The sequence below is a fragment of the Sciurus carolinensis genome, chromosome 3 (genome assembly GCF_902686445.1).
Source record: "Sciurus carolinensis chromosome 3, mSciCar1.2, whole genome shotgun sequence".
Taxonomy (NCBI): domain Eukaryota; kingdom Metazoa; phylum Chordata; class Mammalia; order Rodentia; family Sciuridae; genus Sciurus; species Sciurus carolinensis.
The window spans coordinates 161265182-161285924 of record NC_062215.1 but is presented as its reverse complement, the minus strand read 5'-3'; the positions used below and the strand labels follow the sequence as shown (position 1 = coordinate 161285924).

At 37.6% G+C, this 20743-nt stretch overlaps 1 protein-coding gene across 1 annotated transcript in view; it reads left to right on the top strand.

The window, feature by feature from the left end:
* The first annotated feature begins 6234 nt into the window (after window positions 1-6234).
* Window positions 6235-20743, top strand: part of Abca12 (ATP binding cassette subfamily A member 12) — a 168821-nt gene continuing 154312 nt past the window's right edge. Inside the window, 2 exon segments of the mRNA XM_047547620.1 lie at window positions 6235-6583; window positions 16421-16514. Coding sequence (XP_047403576.1) covers window positions 6515-6583; window positions 16421-16514 — 163 coding nt within the window. The 5' untranslated portion in view covers window positions 6235-6514.

The following is a 20743-nucleotide window of genomic DNA, read 5'->3' as shown; positions in this document are numbered from 1 at the left end:
TAAATAAATAAATAAAAGTGAATAAATTGCTTGCAGAAACTCTATACATCAGTGTTGAACTGAAGAGTGAAGAAAGGTGTTCAAAGTCCATGGAGCTGAAAGCAGTTAACAGATAATAGTACATATTGACTGATTTGATTCACTGCACTCAAACGTATGCATGGTACCAAGTCACCTGCTGACATAATGCCCAGGAAAGATAGAGGTAAATGCAGACAGGGTGCAGGACCTGAGAAATTTAGGAGGAGCTTTGTTAGCCAGAAGCACCTGGGCATCTGGTTAGTGCAAAGAGATGGGACCAGATTTGCAAAGTGGTATGAGAAAAACTCAAAGAGTAGCTGCTTCTAGAGTTTCTTTCAGGAAGGAATATACTCTGATCAGTAATTGGGATGAAAGACATGGGTACAGAATTAAGGGAAAGGACAGAAAGGAAGGAGAATTATTTGGAAAACAAAAAACAACAAAAAAAAAGTGGTGATTTGGATCATAGCAATTTATCTGTTGGAAGAAAGGACAGAGGAATTTTTTTTAAAGAGGTGAAATATCCACTTAAAATATATAGAAAAATTGGCAGAATGAGACAGACATCATTACTCTATGTACATGTATGATTACATGAATGGTATGAATCTACATTGTGTACAAGCATGGACACAAAAAGATGTACCCCATTTGTGTATAATGAATCAAAATGCAGTCTGTAAAAATAAAAAAATAATTTTAAAAAATTAAAAAGAATAAAGTTACATAAAAAAATTTATTAAAAGACTATGAAAAGAGAGACACTGGGGCTGGGGTTGTGGCTCAGTGGTAGAGCACTTACCTGGCATGTGTGAGGCCCTGGGTTTGATCCTCAGCACTGCATATAAATAAGTAAGTAAAATAAGCATCCATTGACAACTAAAAAAAATTTTTTAAAAAGAGTGACACTGATCTTAATACCTTATCTGAAATCTTCCCCTCCGTTTTAGGAGGTTAACCAAAAAAAAAAAAAAAAAAAAATTGTCAAATTTTACAGACTGCCATTATTACTTATCCTCACAAGACTACTGCAAGACATGTAGTAAAATTAACTATTCAACATACTTTACCAGTTTAACCAAATAAATTATTACTCACCCTGGTTGAGTGGGTGAGTAATTCTTTGCAAGATGGTAAATCACCTTGAAATTCCCATACTCACATGGCTCAATGGTAAGTAAGATAATCAGTTGATTTATCAAATTGGTATTGTGATGAGAATTTTGGACCATTGCACCATCTTGGAAGTACAAGTTGCTTTATAACTTAGCTTAGAGTGAGTCTGGTTTAAACTCCTTTAAACTATATCTTGCTTTCTGGTTTTGTGGATCAGATTTTTACCAGTTGCTTTTTGAGACAATCAGTCTACGTTTTCACTGCAGTGTCTCAGTGCTGATAAAGTACCTGAAAACCTGGAATCTGATAGCTTCCTCACACCTACCTGCTTCATAGCATCAGCTATCAGCACCTTACATCACAGGTGGATCTTAGGTAATGAGGTATTAGCAATTGGTGCTTCATTATATTAATCCTCATGCAGAGTCCCACCCTTCTCATAAAAGAAGGTTGCTGTTATTTTTGCTGTGAGTTAGCTTCAATTTCCCAACCTATTGCCATTAAAATCCCTAAACTATTTTGTTTCATTATCAACTCATTTCCACTTTATTTTTCTTTAGCATTCAAAATAAGAATGCTAAGTTTCAGGACTCAACTTCAATTAATATCTCATTCTAGTAACACTTTCCAGAGTTTCAGTTTTATCCCAATCTCTTTTGGAAGAGTTGCCAGGAACTTCTCATTCTAAATCCTGCATGTGGCATTCTTTAACTCTTCAGCTTTATCTTCTATTACTTCAAACCAATTTTTTGGTCTGGCAGGATCTGAGTTCTCATTCTCTAAGGATGTAGAATTCATCCTCGGCTCTTGGTGTTCCATAAGACATGGTGCTGTATTCCAGGGGCTCATAGTGTGCACACAGACAAACTGACCATCACAAAGAGTAATGAGGAGTTGACTATCCTCATGAACAAAGGTTTATGGGAAAACAGAGAGAGAGGTGATTAATTCATCTGGGGGTGGGGGGTGTGGTGGGTGGAAGTTCTGGGAAAGGCCTCCAAGAGGAAGTAACACTTGAATCAGCCATTTAAGAATGAGCACAATTTCATTTTGGGCAGAGAGAACAGCTTGACCAAAGCCTGAAAGTGAACAGTCCTCATCTGTGGCATAACAGCAGATGGCAGGAGGGATGGCCGAGGGTGGAGAGACACCCCTAAAGCAGCTGGCCAAAGCCAGGCTGTGAAGCACTCTGATGCTCAACCAGGGTGTCTAAAAGAGGAGTCTTCTTTTTCCTGAATTCCTCAAATGATTATTTTTGTGCACCCTTTTAGTCAATAATTTTTTCTGCAAGTATTTTTTTAAACTCTCCACCATTTATTATAGGTCCATGGAGAAGCACGAAAACCCCTGAAGTTCTTCTGTTTCTTTCTTAGCTCTTCCCTTGGAGTGCAGTGCCTGGGAGAAGAGACAGCATGGCAAAGAGATTTAAAGTACAGACACAGGTTTGGGTTTCCTGTCTGCTGTTCTCACTGATCCCACTTCTAATTGGGTGAACTCAGGCAGGTTATAGCATCTCTAAATGTCACTTTCTTCCTTTGAAAATGAGGACAGTGACAGTTTCCCTATGATAGAGCTCCTCTGATGATTCAATAACTGCTTAGCAAGTGTTTGCTACTCATTATTCAATGAACATTAATTGACCATTTACTATGAAGCAGAACCTGTGCTGGAGTCCTACTATCTGTCACCAAGTTGAACAGATCTGAGCTTTGTAGTCTTGTGATTATTTTTATTATTACTATTATTTTTTTTTATTCTTTTTGTACATGACAGTAGAATCTATTTTGATATATTTATACAAGCATGGAATATATCTTATTCTAATTAGGATCCCAGTCTTGTGGATGTACATCATGGTGAGATTTACTGTGGTGTTTTCTTACATGTGCATAGGAAAGCCATGTCAGATTCATTCCACTGTCTTTCTATTCCTATCCCCTTTCCCTTCCCTAATGATTACTATTATTAGTAAGGAAGATCTTTAGTAAATACTATTAAAACAAATTAATGTGTTTCAGCCATATCAATACCCCATTCCAGGTTGGACTGATGTCCTCTTGCCTGGTCCTGGAGTACTCCACGACTGGTCCACTGACAAGGGCTACCATGTCCCATGCCCATCAGTTATGGCATTCTCTTTGGGCAGTCTTGGGAGAGACATCATTCTAACTGTGTTTAGCAGGTGTAGTGACCTGGGTCTCTAGATAATGGCAACTCAGAAGGATGACCATGCATGCTCCATATGAGTTTTGGGCATGAATTAGTCAAATTTGGGCTGACCTACCTGTTCTAAAAACTTGTAATTATTAGAGCTCAGGAAAGTAGACCTCCAGAATCATGGGATTCCGTGATGAAGCAATTGGGTTTTTACTGTTGGCAAAGTGAGTACATGAAAGCGAAGACTACAGAAGCTTAGGTAGAACCGGTGGCCTCTGCTTGACAAAGGGATGTGCCTGCTGATCTCCAAGGAGCACAGTCACCATCAGCAGAGAAAGGGAGTTTAGGTGGATGTTACAGACTGAAACCCAGAAATTATTGTTACAGACAACTTGGGTCTCCTGGCCTCTGGCACAGCACTGGAATGACCGAGCAGTGTGTGTGGCATGTCACCATAAGTAGAGTAAGTAAGTAGAGTAACATCAACTTCTCAGTACTACTATGAGAACAAACTTGTAACAGCTTGACTGGTAAACAAGATTGTTTTTAAACAAACATTGTGTTGTTCTAACTTTGCCTCTGTTTAATTTTCAATTTGGCTTTTTACATTTTTAATCTTTTTTCAGCAGCTATTTATCATGATTACAGAGATTTTTAGTTACAATTGCCTTCTTTTCCTCAAGGAGAAATCCTAAGATATTTGTCAATAACATTCCAACCTAGAATATTCTTTCTCCTGTTTCCTTTTGGTTGACCTACTAATTACTTAAGGTTCTGTTCAGGATGGAACTCGCAATTTGTAATTTATGACAGTCATTGCCTCCGATATTCATGTTGGACAATGACTTTTGTTTAAACATCTCTGAAAATTACTCCTTAAAAGAAATCTGCAAACTTAAGGAAGATAATATTAGCAGGTATAGTCCACATGGATGCTGACATCTTGACATTCAGAATGGGGCAAAATTTTGAAGTCTGATTGTCTCTGCACCCCAGTGCAAGTCACTTCAAATTATGTTTTGTGAAAGATTGCTCAGTCTCCAAGGAAATATGTGTGATGTTTTTGGATCTGTGCCACTGCCTTCAAATGCAAATAAATATCTCATGTATAATGAACACCTAATGTATAGCTTGGAAATTACTCTGAAGAAATAGATCTCCCTGGAAGTCATGAGTTGTAATAAAACACATTATCTTCATTAGAAAATTAGAGGTAGTGGATGAAGGTGTCCTGTCAAGAGGACAAAGAGAGCCTGAACTGAAGTTAAACAAACAACCACAAAATAAAACACTTCTGTGATTACACTGGAGTGGTGACAAGCAACTTCTGGAAGAAACCATGTGGTTCATCTCGAGCTGACCTCTCACCTGCATCAGCCACCTGTGAGTCAGTACTTTTTACCCTGAAGTAACCTGACTGAATGTAGCAACTAAGCCTGCCATGTCCCTCTGCATGCGGAATCACAGCCCAGATCCCACCTTGTCTTCACATCTAGGTAATGTTTATTTTAGAATCAAACCATTAGTGGATTGTAGATCATGACTGATAGAAATAGAAGAAGACCAGAAAGCAGGAACTCCAGTCAACCTCAAAGATTAGTAAAGTCAGACAAGTATCAGTTACTGTGCCCCCATGTGGCATTATCTCAGGGACCTTCCATTGTCCAAACAGTAAGTACCTTGTCTGTAACTTTGTCCGGAAAAAGATTAAAGGGCTACCTTTTAGATATTCAGGACTGCCTGCCTGGTGGGGATGGGGTTTGGAGAGACTCATCACAGTCCGGCCGAAGCCAAAGTCAAGGTAATTGGCATGTGCTGTCATGGCTCCATCAGCCCCAGGCTGACTGCCATCAACCTTGCACAGTCGTCCTGGAGACCAGGCAGCTGAACCAGCATTATTCCAGGTCTGAAAGGAGAACTCAAACAATGCTTTAACTGATTTTGCAAGTTGAGTCTGGATCCGTCAGGGCAAGGTGTGAGGATCAAATGGGAACCTCACCAAACCAGACTTAGCTCAAATAGTCTATTCAGTTAAATTCAGTAGGGTATTTTAGGCACTGACCATCTGTGAAGTACTAGGATACACAATAGGCCACGTCCTCAAAGAATTTTCAATTTGGTGAGAAAAATGAGATAGTAAAAAACCCCATAAGGCAAAAAATAGTAGTTCTTTCAGAGACATAGCAACAAAGAATTGTGCTATATTCAAAAGAGAGAGAATGTATTTTATGAGGATATCTAAAAAGACTTCATGGGAAATGTCAACTTGGGAATAATTTTAAGAGGTAGAGGTCTAGGAAAGGAGAGCATCCTAGGTACAAGAGGTCACAGAAATATCTGGGGTCAGTCTGTTTCCTTTAACCCTAACTGCCAAAACGAGGGAATCCACTGTACGTTGCCTACAGCCCACCTTTCATTTACTGCATTATGTCTAATCTAGTATATTGTGATAGAAGGTGGGATCCGGTCAACATAGTCACTTCCCCAAATCAAAGCATTAAATTTTAAGTTAAAGATTATATTCTCATAGTATATCTAAGGATGGGCTGGGGCTGAAAGCTTTTTAAGTTGAGCTCTGGGCTTATTGACTTAAAATATCTTAATGACACTTAAAATATTATGAGAGTCACTGAGCCCTGAGTCTGTGAAATGCTGTCTGTATCTTACCTCTGCTAGAGCAGGCAATGTGTGCAGGAAAGAAGGCAAGAGAATGTAGGACAAGTCCTACTGGCCTGGCAAGGGTCCCACCTAATTCCTTATGACGCGTCCAGTGCAGGTGACAGGCTCTGTAAGGTGTGGATAGGTAGTTAATTTCATGGAGAGGAGGAGGTGTAGGTTCACCTGTTTTTTTTTTTTTTTTTTTTTTTTTTTTTACAGTGGGGCATTATTTGAATGATACTCATTCTCTCTTGAGTCTGGACTTCATGCAAAGAGCAGCAACTGTATGTCATTTTAAAACAAACACAGTTGCTGAAAGACACTGATCTGGGTCCCGTTGTGGCAGAAGAGTTGGTTGAGAAGTGCTTCCTCATCAAGATTTCACTGAAAGGAAAAATCCATCGGGAAGAGAAGAACTGTGGGTTTCTGAGCCCTGCTCCCACAGAAGCTATGCCGTGAAGTCTCCTGGCCCAGTGACACGCAGCAGGTTGGACGGGGCAACCATTCTTCTTCTGAGGAGCGGAGGAAGAGAGGATTCTCTCTCCTTCGGGGTGTTTGAAGGATGGCTTCCCAGTTTCGTCAACTTCGGATCCTGGTGTGGAAAAATTGGCTAGGGGTCAAAAGGCAGCCGGTGAGTTAAAAAGAAAAAAAAAGGTGGGGGCAGGGGTCACAGGGCGACACTCGAAGCAATCCCAAAATGTGATGTCAATGAAAGGGAAAAGGAACAGTCGAAAGGTATTTTTTTCAAAGCAGAAAATAAGATGTTTAGAATTCATCCCTCCATCTGTCTTTTAGCTAATGGGGCGAGTCTTAACATGCCCCCAAAGCAGCCTTTTGATTTCAGTAAATTAAAAGAGTAAATCAGGACATGCCCTGGGCAAAGGAAAGGATGTGCCTTGTTACTTGTTGAATTAGAACTAGTGTGGAATTCTGGGTTCAGGCCAAAATGCTTTCAGAATTTTTCTTAATGAATGTAGTTTAAAATGGGATGAATGAAAGTACAGTACCTTTTGAAAATCATTTGAAATGGAGAGAAATGTACTGGAAAATCAAAAGCCATAGAAAGTTTGGTTGAAAAGTAAGATACAGAACAGAAATAGTTTGGAGGTTGTGAATATGGAAAGGTTTCTAAGAAACTGGTATCTAAAAATCATTTACTGGAAAGGCCAAATAAGTGGTGAGCGTGTGTATGTGTGTGGGGCATGTTTTAAGAATATTACCAAATTACTTGACATCTACAGTTGGTCTTCCTTTTGCTCATTGCGACATTGTTTTTTGTGCTCTTACATTAATGTTTGCTTTTGAAATTACAAAGCTAGCTACTAGAGTCTCACTAGCTAGAGTTCAAGGAGACTGAGGAAAAAAATGGTTTCTGTGAATTTTCGTATATTCAGAAGAACGTTTGGAAACGAGGAAAATCCAAAAAGACATTCGATATACTTCACTTCAGAGTAGGAATTCTCAGCCTCTGTTGTGTAATACAATATGCAAATAATATACATCATAGAAACCAACCTTTTATCTATGCACCTTATCTCACTTCAGGCTTGTTTGCTGTGCCTGAAACCTTGCTCAGTATTCTGATGTCTGCCGTGAGAGAAGGAATTAGATGTTCCTTCGCCCTTGTGAATTTGGTGGGAAGGGTTTAAAATCATAAGAGGTCATGTGATTTCTTGGATGTGCTGGATATAAAATTATAAAAGCATTAACATTTTTGTTTGTTAACTATAAAAAGAGAATAAAAGACAAATTCCCCATAATTAGCACGTGGTTGATTCTGAGTAGCATTTGGCAGGGAAAGAGTCCTGGGTATGTGGATATGGTCGGAGCACAAGAGTTGGGCTCCTGCCAACGTTCCGCCCGTGGTTTACATAGCATATGACAAATTCTCTAAGCACTGGTGTTCCCACTTGTAAAATAGGCACGAGATCTGCTGCATCTACCCTCTAGGGTGGAAAGACCGACGTGAGCTCATGTATTTCAAAGTGCTTTATGAACAGCGAAACACTTAGCAAATATACTAGTGAGGAATTTGGGGCAATGTGTGTGACCTAGTGAGGGATTTGGGGCAATGTGTGTGATGTATTTTATTCAGATAAATGGTGAAAGGAAATCCAGGGGAAGGGTGTGGGAGAGAGAGGAAGAAATTGACATAAATTTCAAAAGTGATGAAAATCCAGTAGTTAAGAATGAAAACACAGAGGAACTGAGGACTGGCATCTCTTATTGCTGATAAGCAGGGTTTGAGTTTGTATGTGTTTCTTACAACTTCTAAAACATTAGAAGAACTCCAAGAACTTCAGATAAATAATTTTTTTCCATTGAAAAATTTCATTCTTAGAAATTATAAAGGCAAGTTCCTTTCTTATTTATAAAGTAGTGGATATATGTTGATACTTTGGAATTTTTCTCTATTTCAGTTTCCTCTGGACTTGGTGGCATACTTAAAAGGAGGTGCAAGTCAGATATGCTAAATGTGTTTCCCATGATACCATGATAATTATGCATGATAATGCATGTATTATACATTGTGCATCACTCTCTTGTAGCAAAAATCCCTAAAAAGCCTCTGGTAATTACACTTTTCCTGGGGCAGGGGAATAAATGAGCTAATAGTTCATTCTGTAACTATGGAATGCTTCCAATCTTAAGTGCACTTTGAGAGAATGGGGCCCAGGACAGATAAGTCTTGATTGTAGGAAGTCAGGTCAGGAAAAAAACAAAACAAAACAAAACCACAGAATTTGGTAAAATACAGAAGGCCTACCTGAATCTATTAGGACCCACTGGAGGGACAAGAAAGCCCTATAAAACATGGTGTAGCAAAGAGGAGAAGGAAAGACAATTCTGAGTGGAGAACAGGCGAGCAAAGAAAGAGACATTGCTTTTATTGCAGATTTGCCTGGGGCTAGCTCCACCTCATCATTGGAAAGGAGACTCAAAGACCTGGGTGGAAAGGATACGTATGTGGTAAAATCACACTTTAGAGGAAAGAAGAGGTTGCCAACTTAGGATCACAGATCATCAGGAAGATAAAATTTTAAAAATGTGAAAACAGAAAATAGAGACAAATTAGAAGACAGGAATGCGAAAAGAAGGTTCATGGAAATTTGAGGAACTAGACTTGGGCATCCATCAAGCAGTCACTTAAAATGTGTGCATTTTTATCCGGATATTTGCATTTCATCCTGGAAATAATATTTTAAAAATATACTTTCATATCCAGAAAAATAGAAACTAAATTTTGTGACATTGGATATGTATTGCCCTTACTGAATGTTAAAGGAAAATGCCTGTGTTGTCACCATGATAAACTCCCTTAATTTTTAAAACAGATTCTATCACATAGTGAGGTGGTAGGTAGGACAGTCTGTGAGGGAGAGTTGGGAATCTATTCATGCAGAAACCATAACATACAAAAATAAAAATAAAAGTATTAAGGTAGATTGAGTGTTACTGAGGAAGTCTATTTACTTTAAAAGTATATGCTGGAATAGAAAATGAGAAAAGAATTACAAAAAGTGACATACTCAGAAATAAATAGGATAAATAATGTTGAATCTGGCTATAATTGTTGAGGTTGACCTCACTCAAAATTGCTCTTTTTAAATATTAAGTAAATAGCCCTCCTTTTATAAAATCAAAGACTAGAATTCTGGAATATTTGGATTAGCTAATTGATTTAATTTTACAGAGTCACAGAGAATTCAAGGGATTTGTCCAATGTCACCTTATGAATTGAAGGATCAAAGTCAGACTTCCCCAATCACGAGTCTATTTGTTGCATTTCCTATTTCTCTACTGTTCCTGAACTGTTTCCTTTCTCAATATTCTCTGACCCCTGCTTGGAGTACAGCCCACCAAAGAAGAGATCATATCTGCTAAGGTATCTGATTAGATACTGCAATTTTTTAATATTTGTGGTGCTCTCAATTGTCAATTATTTTGAGAAAAAAGTAAATAGTAAAAAAGAGTAAAAAAAAAAAAGCACATTAAGAACCAAGAGAAATGTTAGGTGTTATAGAAAATCAATTAGATATAGTTGCTACCCTGCTGAGCTTGTAATTTAACTCTACGAATAATGGAAAAATGAAGATACATTCCAAAGATGCTTAGCAATAGGGAGACTCTCCTAATGAGATGCTAGCTAATGACAGGAAACTGTCCTGGAACAGCAAAGGGCTGTAAGCTGAAAGGCTAGATAAACCAAGATAGGTTTTCTTCCACTAAGAAAATGGGTTCTAAAAAGGCCATCAAGGAGGGACTTCGGATCTTGATGGAAGAAGACTCTAGTTCCAAATTTGTAACCCAAAAAAGAAAAATTAATGTCAGTTGAATATTTTCTGTTGTAACTATTAAGCTAGTGCCTCTCACTGAATCAACTCTGTTGATTCTAGAACTTGCTCTCATGGCACTTAGGCTATCTCTGACATTTTGAATCAAGTTTGACTCTTCTCCTTAAATTCCCTCCTTATTCAAACTACTTTTTTTCACAGTGACTAAAGAAAGAAGAAGAAAGTTTTAGCTTCAAATTTTTGAAGCAGATTGATCTGTGCATCAAAGGAATTTTTAGTTTAGAAGAATTTAGGATGAAATTGTAATTCCAAATTTAATTCTAAATCAGTTTACAATAAACTAGGTCCTACACAATTCACTCTACTATGGGTCAAATGTTCCAGTCACTTCTATCTCTTCTGGTTCTGGACCATTTATTCCTTTAATTATGTTTTATTGCTCAAAATTTTTAGTTCTATCTATTGATATGGTGCCTGACACATAGTGGACACATGGATTTTTAAAAATTTAGTCCATCAATAAAATTGTAAAGAGATGAAGATGTTTCAGAAAGGGGAGATAGAGAAATAAATCAGCTTGATTTCCAATGCACGTTGTGTTTTTTCTATAGACACCATAGAAAATTTACCCATCTCTAAAATGAATTATAATCTATAAGTATGGAATTCCGGAAAAAATTCTCAAATCCTAGTTTTCAGATGAGTCCTGTATATGGATGGCAGTGTTAAAAAGCAGAAAGCCCAGTTGAAGGACAGTACTAGGCCACTTGTATTTCCTCATTTTGGGGGTGAAATGAGGTTTATTCCAGATCTAAAGTACCAAGCTCTTATTTCATGATGTGAACCTTGGAATCCTCTTGTTGCTACCAAGTAACAGCCATGCTCTTATATGCAAAAAAAAAAAAAAAAAAAGAGTATTGGAGGAAGAAAGAGACAGTATACTTTATGGTATGGAAGGTTGGACAATTTTTATTTTCAAGTTTGTAATAAAAAGTAATGATTCTAGGTTCAAGGAAGACCTTTAAATGACTTTCAATGCTCGCTAATGTTGAAATAATTAAAAAAACTATTTTATTAGTCCCAAGGCTGAACTAATAAAAGCCATAATATTCAGATCAAAGAGAGCCAGCAGTCTCTTCTGTAGTGGTTTATCTCTATAGCGTAATGGTTTACTGTGCTGGTCCTGAAGCCAGGCTCTAGGTTTAAATGAGAGCTCTATACTGCTTAGTGGTGTCTGGAAAGAAAGATTACTTAGTTTCTTCAAGATTCGATTTTCCCATCTGAGAGAGAAAATGAGCTTGTTATGTTAAATGAGATGATGCACGTTGAGTGTTTAACAGCATATTGCACATCCTAAGCAGTCAATATATATTAGCTATTATCATTTGGAGTATGATATTAAATTCTGACACTAATTATAAAAAGATCACTTAGCAACAAGAATTCATCCTGGGGAAGATATTTTGAAACAAGATTTAATAGAGAATTGTTGATGATACCCAGGAGGAGAGGAGATTGTCTCTCTTCAAATACTTGCAGAATTCTCATGTGGAAGTGGAAACCAAACTAAGAAAAATGAGTGTAGTCCTGGGAAGGAAGATTCCACCTTAATGTGAGCAAAAACATCAGACAATGTGAATTGTCCACTGACGCAGTCTCACGAGGTAGTGAACCGCTTGTCTCTAGAAGCATTCCAATAAAGGTTGGATGGACACATGGTAGCAATGTTTCCCTACCTCTTGATGCACCAGACGTTCTGCCCTTATTTCTGTACCTGGAATTTTCTTTCTATCTATCTATCTGCGTCTATCTATCTACCTGTCTATCATCTATCTATATCACCTATCTTTCCCCATGTTCTGTATCTATTCTATTAACTCTGTCCAGGTCTGGAGATAATGACATCTCAATAATCATGATCACACCTAGTTCCCAGATGTCACTAAAAAAGCTAGTGTTTGTTGGAAAAGTGAGTGTGATCAGGGCTGGGACAGAAAAGGTACAAAATGAGGCAGAACTTGTGGAACTGGAAAATAGGAAAGTAGGAAATAAGAATTGTGCAGCTGCATACAATTCATGCCTTTTTTATATGTTATGGAAATGTGGAATTTATGCCCATATTGTTCATTCTTACTCCACACTACAGAATTCTTTCTAGATTTTTTCTTTTCCATGTTTGTAATTCCCCAGATGGACAGTGAGAGACCTGGCTCCCCCAGTAGAGGGGTTTTTGGTCAACTTCACACAAAACTGGTCACCTACCACTGCCTCTGTCCTCTGTCCCTGCACTGGTGTTTTCTTCATTCCACTTGTAGAATTTGCCCATCTCACTGCCTGTGACCTCTTCACTCTGTTGGAGGTCCACTTCCTTCACTGGGCCCCTGTGGCTGGCCCAGTCCTAGCATGGAAGTTTGCCTTGTTGGATCTCACCTAAGGACTGTCTTTCCTTATCCATCCTTCCTTTCTTTCTTTCTTTCTTCCTTCCTTTCTTTCTTTCTTTCTTTCTTCCTTCCTTCCTTCCTTCCTTCCTTCCTTCCTTCCTTCCTTCCTTCCTTCCTTCCTTCCTTCCTTTCCTTTCCTTTCCTTCCTTCCTTCCTTCTTCCTTTCCTCTCCTCTCCTTCCTTCCTTCCTTCCTTTTTGTTTGTACCAGGAATTGAACCCAGGAGCACTTTACCACTGAGCTACATCCTCAACCCTTTTCATTTTTCATTTTCATTTTGTTTTGAGGCACTTCTCCCTAAATTGCCAAGGGTCTCACTGAGTTGCTGAGGCTGGCCTTGAACTTGCAATCATCCTGCCTCTGTCCCCTAAGGACTTCTGAACTGAGTTGTTCAGGAAGGAAAGGAGAAGAGAAAGAACAGAATGGGACACATCAGTAGACTATAAACCCTAGAAAAATCAAAGAGCACAAATGCACCAGCCTACCAAGGGACTTGTGAAATATTCAGTGTGGGATGTCAAGAATGCAGGGAGATGGAATGCAAATGAGGCATAGAGGTAGTGCGAGATAATTAAAATATCAGCAAATACACCAAATCTTAAAATGCTGCTTTCTTCCGTGTGTTCAGGTAGCTCCTATGTCTATATATGTAAAATCAATATATTAGCCCTTTCTCCAAACAAACGAACTAAAAGTCATGACTCATTTGTTGGTATTTGGATCCTTTATGTTGCATCTGCTTCTAGGTAGTTTGTGATAACATTTAGAATGCTGTTAAGAGCAATCCTGCTGCTACGAAAATTTAAATTTTGTTTATTTTTTGCTTCTGTGATTAATTTGTCAACTTTAACTTTCCCAAGATTGCAGTGTGGAGAGTTTTGTATTTATTATCCCTCTAAAATTAGTATACAGCGATGTTCTCAAACATCTTTAGCCTAAAATCCCAGAGAGAGCTTACGATGATAGATGTGTTTGAAGGCATGTTGAGGATTTTGCCTTTTACAGAGCCTAAATTGCCTTAAACTTCCCTGACTTAGGTTGCATTTTTGGCTGGGTTTAAAACATATCTCAAACTAATTTCAGAATTTATGAAAACATCTTCATGAAGAAAATTATCAAGTTAGATCAATCAAAAGATAACTTTAAAAATTCCCATAGTATATGGTCCTAGTTGCTTACTTGGGCTACAGTGAACCCAGTTGCTTCTTTGGGTTGGTGTAATTAATCTTAGTCTCTGAATTCTCATAAGAACAGAAAACGAATAGTCAGCCTAGTAGCAGCTATGGGACACTAAACCCATTCGGAGGAATACATGCTTTAAAAAATAACTATGGTTTCAAATACCAACTAATAAGCCCACAAGTGTTAAATTTTTTTAACCTTCATTCTTCATAATCCACCTTTCAAATAAATCACATGAAACATGATCTGTACTTTGTATCCAGATCTTTGAAAAATAGCCTCTAAATTTCAGCTTTTTCAGAGACTGTGTTAGAGTAATATCAGCTTTTATTTCTATGGCACTCATATTTTTCCAACACATTTTCTGTACCACTTTCTTCTTTGCTCCTTAGAGCAGCAGAATAATTACAGAAAATCCTGGCTATGTATCTTGGGATTCAGATTCTTGTCCCCTGTCTGCTTCCAAATTGCATATGTGAGTTTGGACAAGTTACACTAGCTTTCCACACCCAGAGAATAAAATAAGGGAGTTGGGGCAGATGGAGGGTCTTAAACATCCATGATGCTATGGATATGTTTGGCAGTCTGGTTAAACCTATGGTCCCTCTAAGAATAATGTTTTTAAATTCATAAAATAAAATGAAATAAATAGGATTACAAATAACACCAATTATATTAAAATTCAGTTATTCAAGCATTGAAAAGCAAATTTATTTGTTTTAAAATACCCTGATCTCAAAGACACTGTCCAACAAAAACATCATAGGACCTTATAAATAACCCTGCTAGTTGGATAAGGTGGCATATATCTGGTTCCACTCTCCTCCAAGTGTAGTCCATGAACCAGCAGCATCACCTACCTTGGGAGTTTACTGGAAATGTAGAATCTCAATCCCCACTTAAAGTCTATTCAATGCAAATCTGCATGCTTGCAAAATTCCAACGATTTCCATGTTCATGCCAATGTCTGAGAGATGCTGTTTTAGATCCAGCCATTTGTCCTAGCTGGGGTGCATTTCAGCTAAGATCAAAATGAACACCTTAGACTTCCTTCCATCTCCATTGAACTTCTTCTATTTTTTAAAACTTGTCCTACTACTCAAAGTCTACGAAGTTGTCAACATGCCTGCTAGTAAGGAAAATAGAGCCCTTAGACACACACTGGGAATTTCAGTGGAAAACGTAGGCTAGGATTTACTGAAGGGTCAATAATTGATTGGATTTGGCTTACTTCAGAGCATTGAAAAGCCCCAGGCAAAAAGTCTGAAACTTCTCTGAAAAGTCAGGGAGGAAAGATAACAAGCGTGACCACAGAAGTAACAGAAGCAGAGTTCCAAGTCTAACTCCATTAGAGAGAGGCTAGGTGTGTTCTCTACGGTTTGGTGCAAGCACTATAACTGTTTGCATATTACAGTTAATGTTCTTGTGAATATGTTTTTCACTGCTCTGGAGCTGATTTTATAGGTATATAAAATATTAAGCAGTTAGTGACTTTCGAACTGAATCATGTCTACATAGGAAGAAAAAGCGGCAGCGGATGTACCTTAAAGTGCAAATCTCTAATAGAAATTTAAATTTCCATGCAGTATACATTTTTTGAGCATTTATTTTGTACTAGGTAGTGAAAATTCAGGGGTGAGTAAGAAACCATTCTTACCATAAAAGAGCTGCTTGTTTATTTTGGGAACCAGGTTAAAAAAATAAATAAATAAATAAAAAGGAGAGAGAGAGGAATGTTGACTATAACATGTTAAGTTCTATGGTGGAAGTAAATAGAGAATATTGCAGTGGAATATGAAGTTCGCAAACTTCATATTCCTGTTGGCTCATTTAGTCATTGACTCCATTAGTCATTTCATTGGTTTATTAATTCCCTGATTCGTTCAACATTATTTATGGAGCCATTTCCAAGGCACATATGGGCCTTTGTGGCTGAGCACAGAACGCACACACTGGAAGTGGTAAGACAGGCAGGGGTTGAAATGAGGCTGTTTTGAATGTTCATTCTTATCCAAGAGGCACCAGGGAAACTCAATAGATTTTTTTTTTTAAGTGCTGGGAATTCAACCCAGGGATGCTTTACCACTGAACCATATCCCTAGCCACTTTTTTGTCTTTTATTTTGAGATAGGGCTCCGATAAGTTGCTTAGGACCTTGCTAAGTTGCTGAGGCTGGCCTTGAACTTGCAATTCTCTTGCCTCAGCCTCCTGAGTCTCAGATATTTTTAAGTAAGGAAGTTACCAATCAGATTTGAATTTTGAAATATTCACTTTAGGGATAGTCATGGGAGGTGACCGGAAAGAAAATTTCAGAAGAACATTTCAAGGTTTTAAGCCTAGAACAATTATTCTTGTGAAGTCTCTTGTATTTTTAAAAGTCTCATTCCTTTCTTAATAATAGTTTTTACAGGTTTTACAGTTTTTACACAAATATCTACTTCGGGATATTATAATAAAACATACTTCTTATATTCAGGGTTTTATTTTTATTTGTTTTGTTTTGTTGACTCAACAACTTGATTAACATTTTTTTCTACATATTTTTTTGCAGCTTTGGACACTTGTCTTAATCTTATGGCCAGTCATTATTTTCATAATTTTGGCTATTACCCGGACCAAATTTCCTCCAACAGCAAAACCAACTTGTAAGTAGATGAGATTTCTTTGTTTCCCTCACTTTTGGATTCTATTTAAAATTTGTTTGGGTACCACTTCAGTGTTTTGTTCTAAAATTTGGTTTTTTTGAGTAGTTTTTCTACTTGAAGGTATTTGTATAGACAGTTTGTATGATTTTTCTCCCAGTTTTTCAAACAGAAAAGTGACATTTGTAACATTTATCGAGAAAAGTCTGAAGCATGCTAGAACCAGAATGTATTTAATCTTCGTAAAATTTTGACTCTTATTATTTAGATCACAAATCTCACCATGATATGTACAGCATAAACCAGAAGCAGTGTCAGACAGGATCATTCTGTACTTTTGTAGTAAAAACCACAGACTTATATTTGATCAACAGGACAAATGGAATTCAGAGGACTATAAAAATCTCCTCTCTCTTCACAGCTATTTGAATGTTGTAAATGTGTCAACACATTTGGTTTCAAAGAAGATTGTTTTCTAATTAGTGCTGTTTCAGTAACATTTAATCATTGCCAAGTTATAAAATGGGCAGAATGCCCAACTCAGTTCATTATTTTCTTTTGGATCCAGAATGGAAATACCAAAAGGACTCCAAAAAGATCTCAGAACTGGGGCAAATGATCTTTCCAAACTCAGAGATTTGACCAATGTTGCTTTTGGTTTTGTTTTTTATCCCTTTGGCACAAGTTTTCTAAGTAGAGGACTGAAAGTCAAGTCATTTGTTTCAAGTTTAAAAAAACCGTCCATTATAAATTAATTTTTGTGAAACAGTTTGTAAAGTACATTATAGTAATTGGCTGTGTAAAAGAATACAATGCTGAATAACTTTGTACAGAGAGTAGTAAGCTAGTGATCTTAAAAATAAGGGCAGTGTTTTTCAATCATCCAGGCCTAAAAAATAAGAGGAGAGCAGTGGCGGAGTCTACTTGAATCATGCATTATGGGGCAATTCAAAAGAAATATCAACCTGATTAGTATAGAGCTTGTAAACTCTTGGTGCTACAATAAATTAATTTCTTACATTTGAATAGCACCTTCTTTCTAAAGGACTTTTGCACAAGTCATTATATAGAGTCGATGAGATTTTGTTAAGTTGCTATGAAAACAGAATAATTTTTTTCTCTTCATATTGTGTGTGTGTGTGTGTGTGTGTGTGTGAGTTCTTCAAGACAGATGATTTCATGGTGTGCTGTTGGAAACTATGTGTTCTTGTCTATCTTAAGTATACAAGATTGGGAAATAATATATGGACTTCAGAAATAATAGATTCAACATAGAAGTAGATAAATGCTCTGAAATACTCTGGTTTACAATGCTAATGATCAGTTTGCTAATGATAGTGATAGAACTTTAATAGCTCCTTTCAACAACTCATTTGCACCAATTTCTTATTTTTTTAAAACAGATTTTTCGGTTCCATTTCCTCTTGTGTAACTTCCAAGAGACAAATACAAGGTCTGGGAATGAGTAGTCTTAAATGAATTGATGCTACCTTCTAGTATTGAGAGGTCTATGGAGAAAAATCATGGAGAGCTCTTTTTTTAAATTTGTATTAATAGCACTGGGGATTGAACCCAGGGTCTCACACATGCTAGGCAAATGCTCTACCACTGAGCTGTATCCTCAGCCCTGAGAGCTCTTTTAATTCCACTAAATTAGGAAGAGAAAAAAGAAACAATGTGACAAGTGACTCCTAGACTTGTCACAAGTGACTCCAATCTAGAGGGCTCTGAAACAAAGCCCAGTATCTGAAAGGAGATGAATAATGACTTTTTACTATGTACCTATTATCATACTTCAATAATAATTAGACATGAAGTGATTATATCTGAGGCTAGAAGAGAACAAAATTACAGGATATTTCAAGCACTGCAAGTATGGTCTCTTGGACTGTGTAAGTCTCAGTCTAAAAAAATAGTTTATTGGTTTGTTATCAAAATGGGAAAGGACCCTGCTGCTTTCCAGCTAAGAAACCTGGAACCCAGGGAGATTGCAGATTGTCAAAACTCAGTCATGTGGGAGAGGAGAGAAAGGTATAAGAAACCATCTTTCCTTATTCTTTGTCTAGGAACTTTCTATCAAACCTTACCCTCACATGCTAATTCCTCCTAGGTCTAGAAACTTTTACTTGGATAAATAAGAGCCAAATAAAAATTATGCCTGCAGTTTCAACTCATAATCAATAGAGTATAAAAAGTACATTAAATTGTAATTGTATAAAACTGCTATTCTGTAGAGCAACTCAGAGAATCTAAGACTAGTAGAGAAGCAGTTAACTTTCTTTCTCTGGTGGTAGAGGGGGAATAACTTCCAATTTGGATTTAGGTATTTCTACTTGGTTTTCAAAGTAGTTTTTGTTTTTCTTTGTTTCTCATTTCTATTTATGATACTGAAAGATTAAAACTGGTTTTATAAATCATAATTTCTTGATCTACTACAGTGTGCCAGGCACTTGAACAGGTAACTGCATTATGACCTTTGTAGTTGTAATGCTAATGCCCAGAGAAGCTAAGTCACTTGCCTAAGATTACACACTTCCTAAGTGGTGATGCCGGGTCTGAGCCTGAGCAGGCTGGCTCCAGAATCTGGTTTTGAGCCCCTGGATTCACGTTTCTTATATCTAGGCGTTAATACTCATTTTTCATGTTGCATCATTTAGATTTAGTAAAACAGGACTAAACATTAGAAATTAGAAATATAAACACCTCTTACTCATCTCTATCAGGAAATCAAGAAATACGGGGAACAGGTGCATTTCTGTGTATTTCTCACGCACCCTTGCTATGAGCACTCCGTGTAGAATGCACCCTCCGTCTGACTGATTCTGTGTCACCCTGGTGTGAGGCATCATGGAAATCATACCCTGTTTGAAAGTCCAAGTCCTTTCTGGGCTACAGGGTTTGTTGGGCAATAAAAAAATGAAGATGAAACTTTAGACTACACCCCTAGCTGAAACTTGGCCATGATGAGAATGAGCTATAATCCCACGGGCATATTCTGCTCCCAGTAAAGCTTGGCAGGGCTGTAGAACTTGACAAATCATTCAGAAAAACATAATTAGTGATGAAGAAAAAAAAAAAAAAAAAAAAAGCCCTGGAGAGTCTCTGGCTGTTGGGCACCTGGAGAAGTCTGGATTTTTCGGTGAACCCGTCACCATGCATGCCGATCCACAGTATAATACATATCATCTGCCTTCAGTCCCTCCCTTTTGTGTTGCAACAAACAGCTTAGGTAACCAGCCTCTGCAAATGATAAATCCCAGGTAAAGGAAACCTCCCCAGCCTGGCAGGCAGGCCCTGATGCTTTCTGCATGTTTGCACAGGGTGGAAGTGGGCCAAGGCGCCAAGTTTGAAGTCCTTCCAGCCTCGCAATCTCCACGTGCAGTGACTTGTCTAGAGGTGAATGTCAAAGCCCAACATGCTTGGAAGCAAAGACAAAGAAACTTTTAGATGGAGGCCAAATGTGCAGCAAGTCTGTCTCCTTTTAAGACATAAATACCCATGAAAGCCCAGGCAAGCAGTTTCTAATTATTTCAGGACTGTTTTTCAAGAACAATAAAATCCCGCCACAAGGAGATAAGTAGACACAAAGAAAAAAAAAGAAAAAAGAAACGCAATCACGTCAAACAAGGAGTCACATTTTTGTGATGTCAATAAAAACAATGTTTTTCAATTGCTTGTGGAAATATCACTAAAAGCATAATGGAAATTACACCATGCACATCTGACCACTTAGTTGAACCCCAAATACCTCAAGACTCACTTTTTAACATTCCTGTTCTCGCAGAGAATAAGAAGTCCAACCCACCCCACATTAAAAAATAGGAACTGGTAGCAGAAGCCAATTGAATTATATTCAAATTCATGTTATCCTAGGGTTATACTGAGTACCATCCAACCAAATGTGACTTAACAGCTTTGTTAAGTGCAAGATCACCCAATGCTCCTATCATGTCTTTTGACCTCCAGAGTATACCTTTTAATTTCAGGATGCAGAAAAATAATTAATACGGGGGAACATTTCTTTAAATTCTTATTTTGGCAGTCATCGTGCTGAGTACTTTTATATATCACCTTAGTTAACATCACATCATCTCTTTGAACTATTTTAAAGATGGATAAACTAAGGCACAAGCTGGGTACAGTGGTACATAACTGTAATCCCAAGCAACTTGGGAGACCGACGTAGGAGAACCTCAAGTTTGAGGTAGCCCTCAGCAACTTAGTAAGATTCT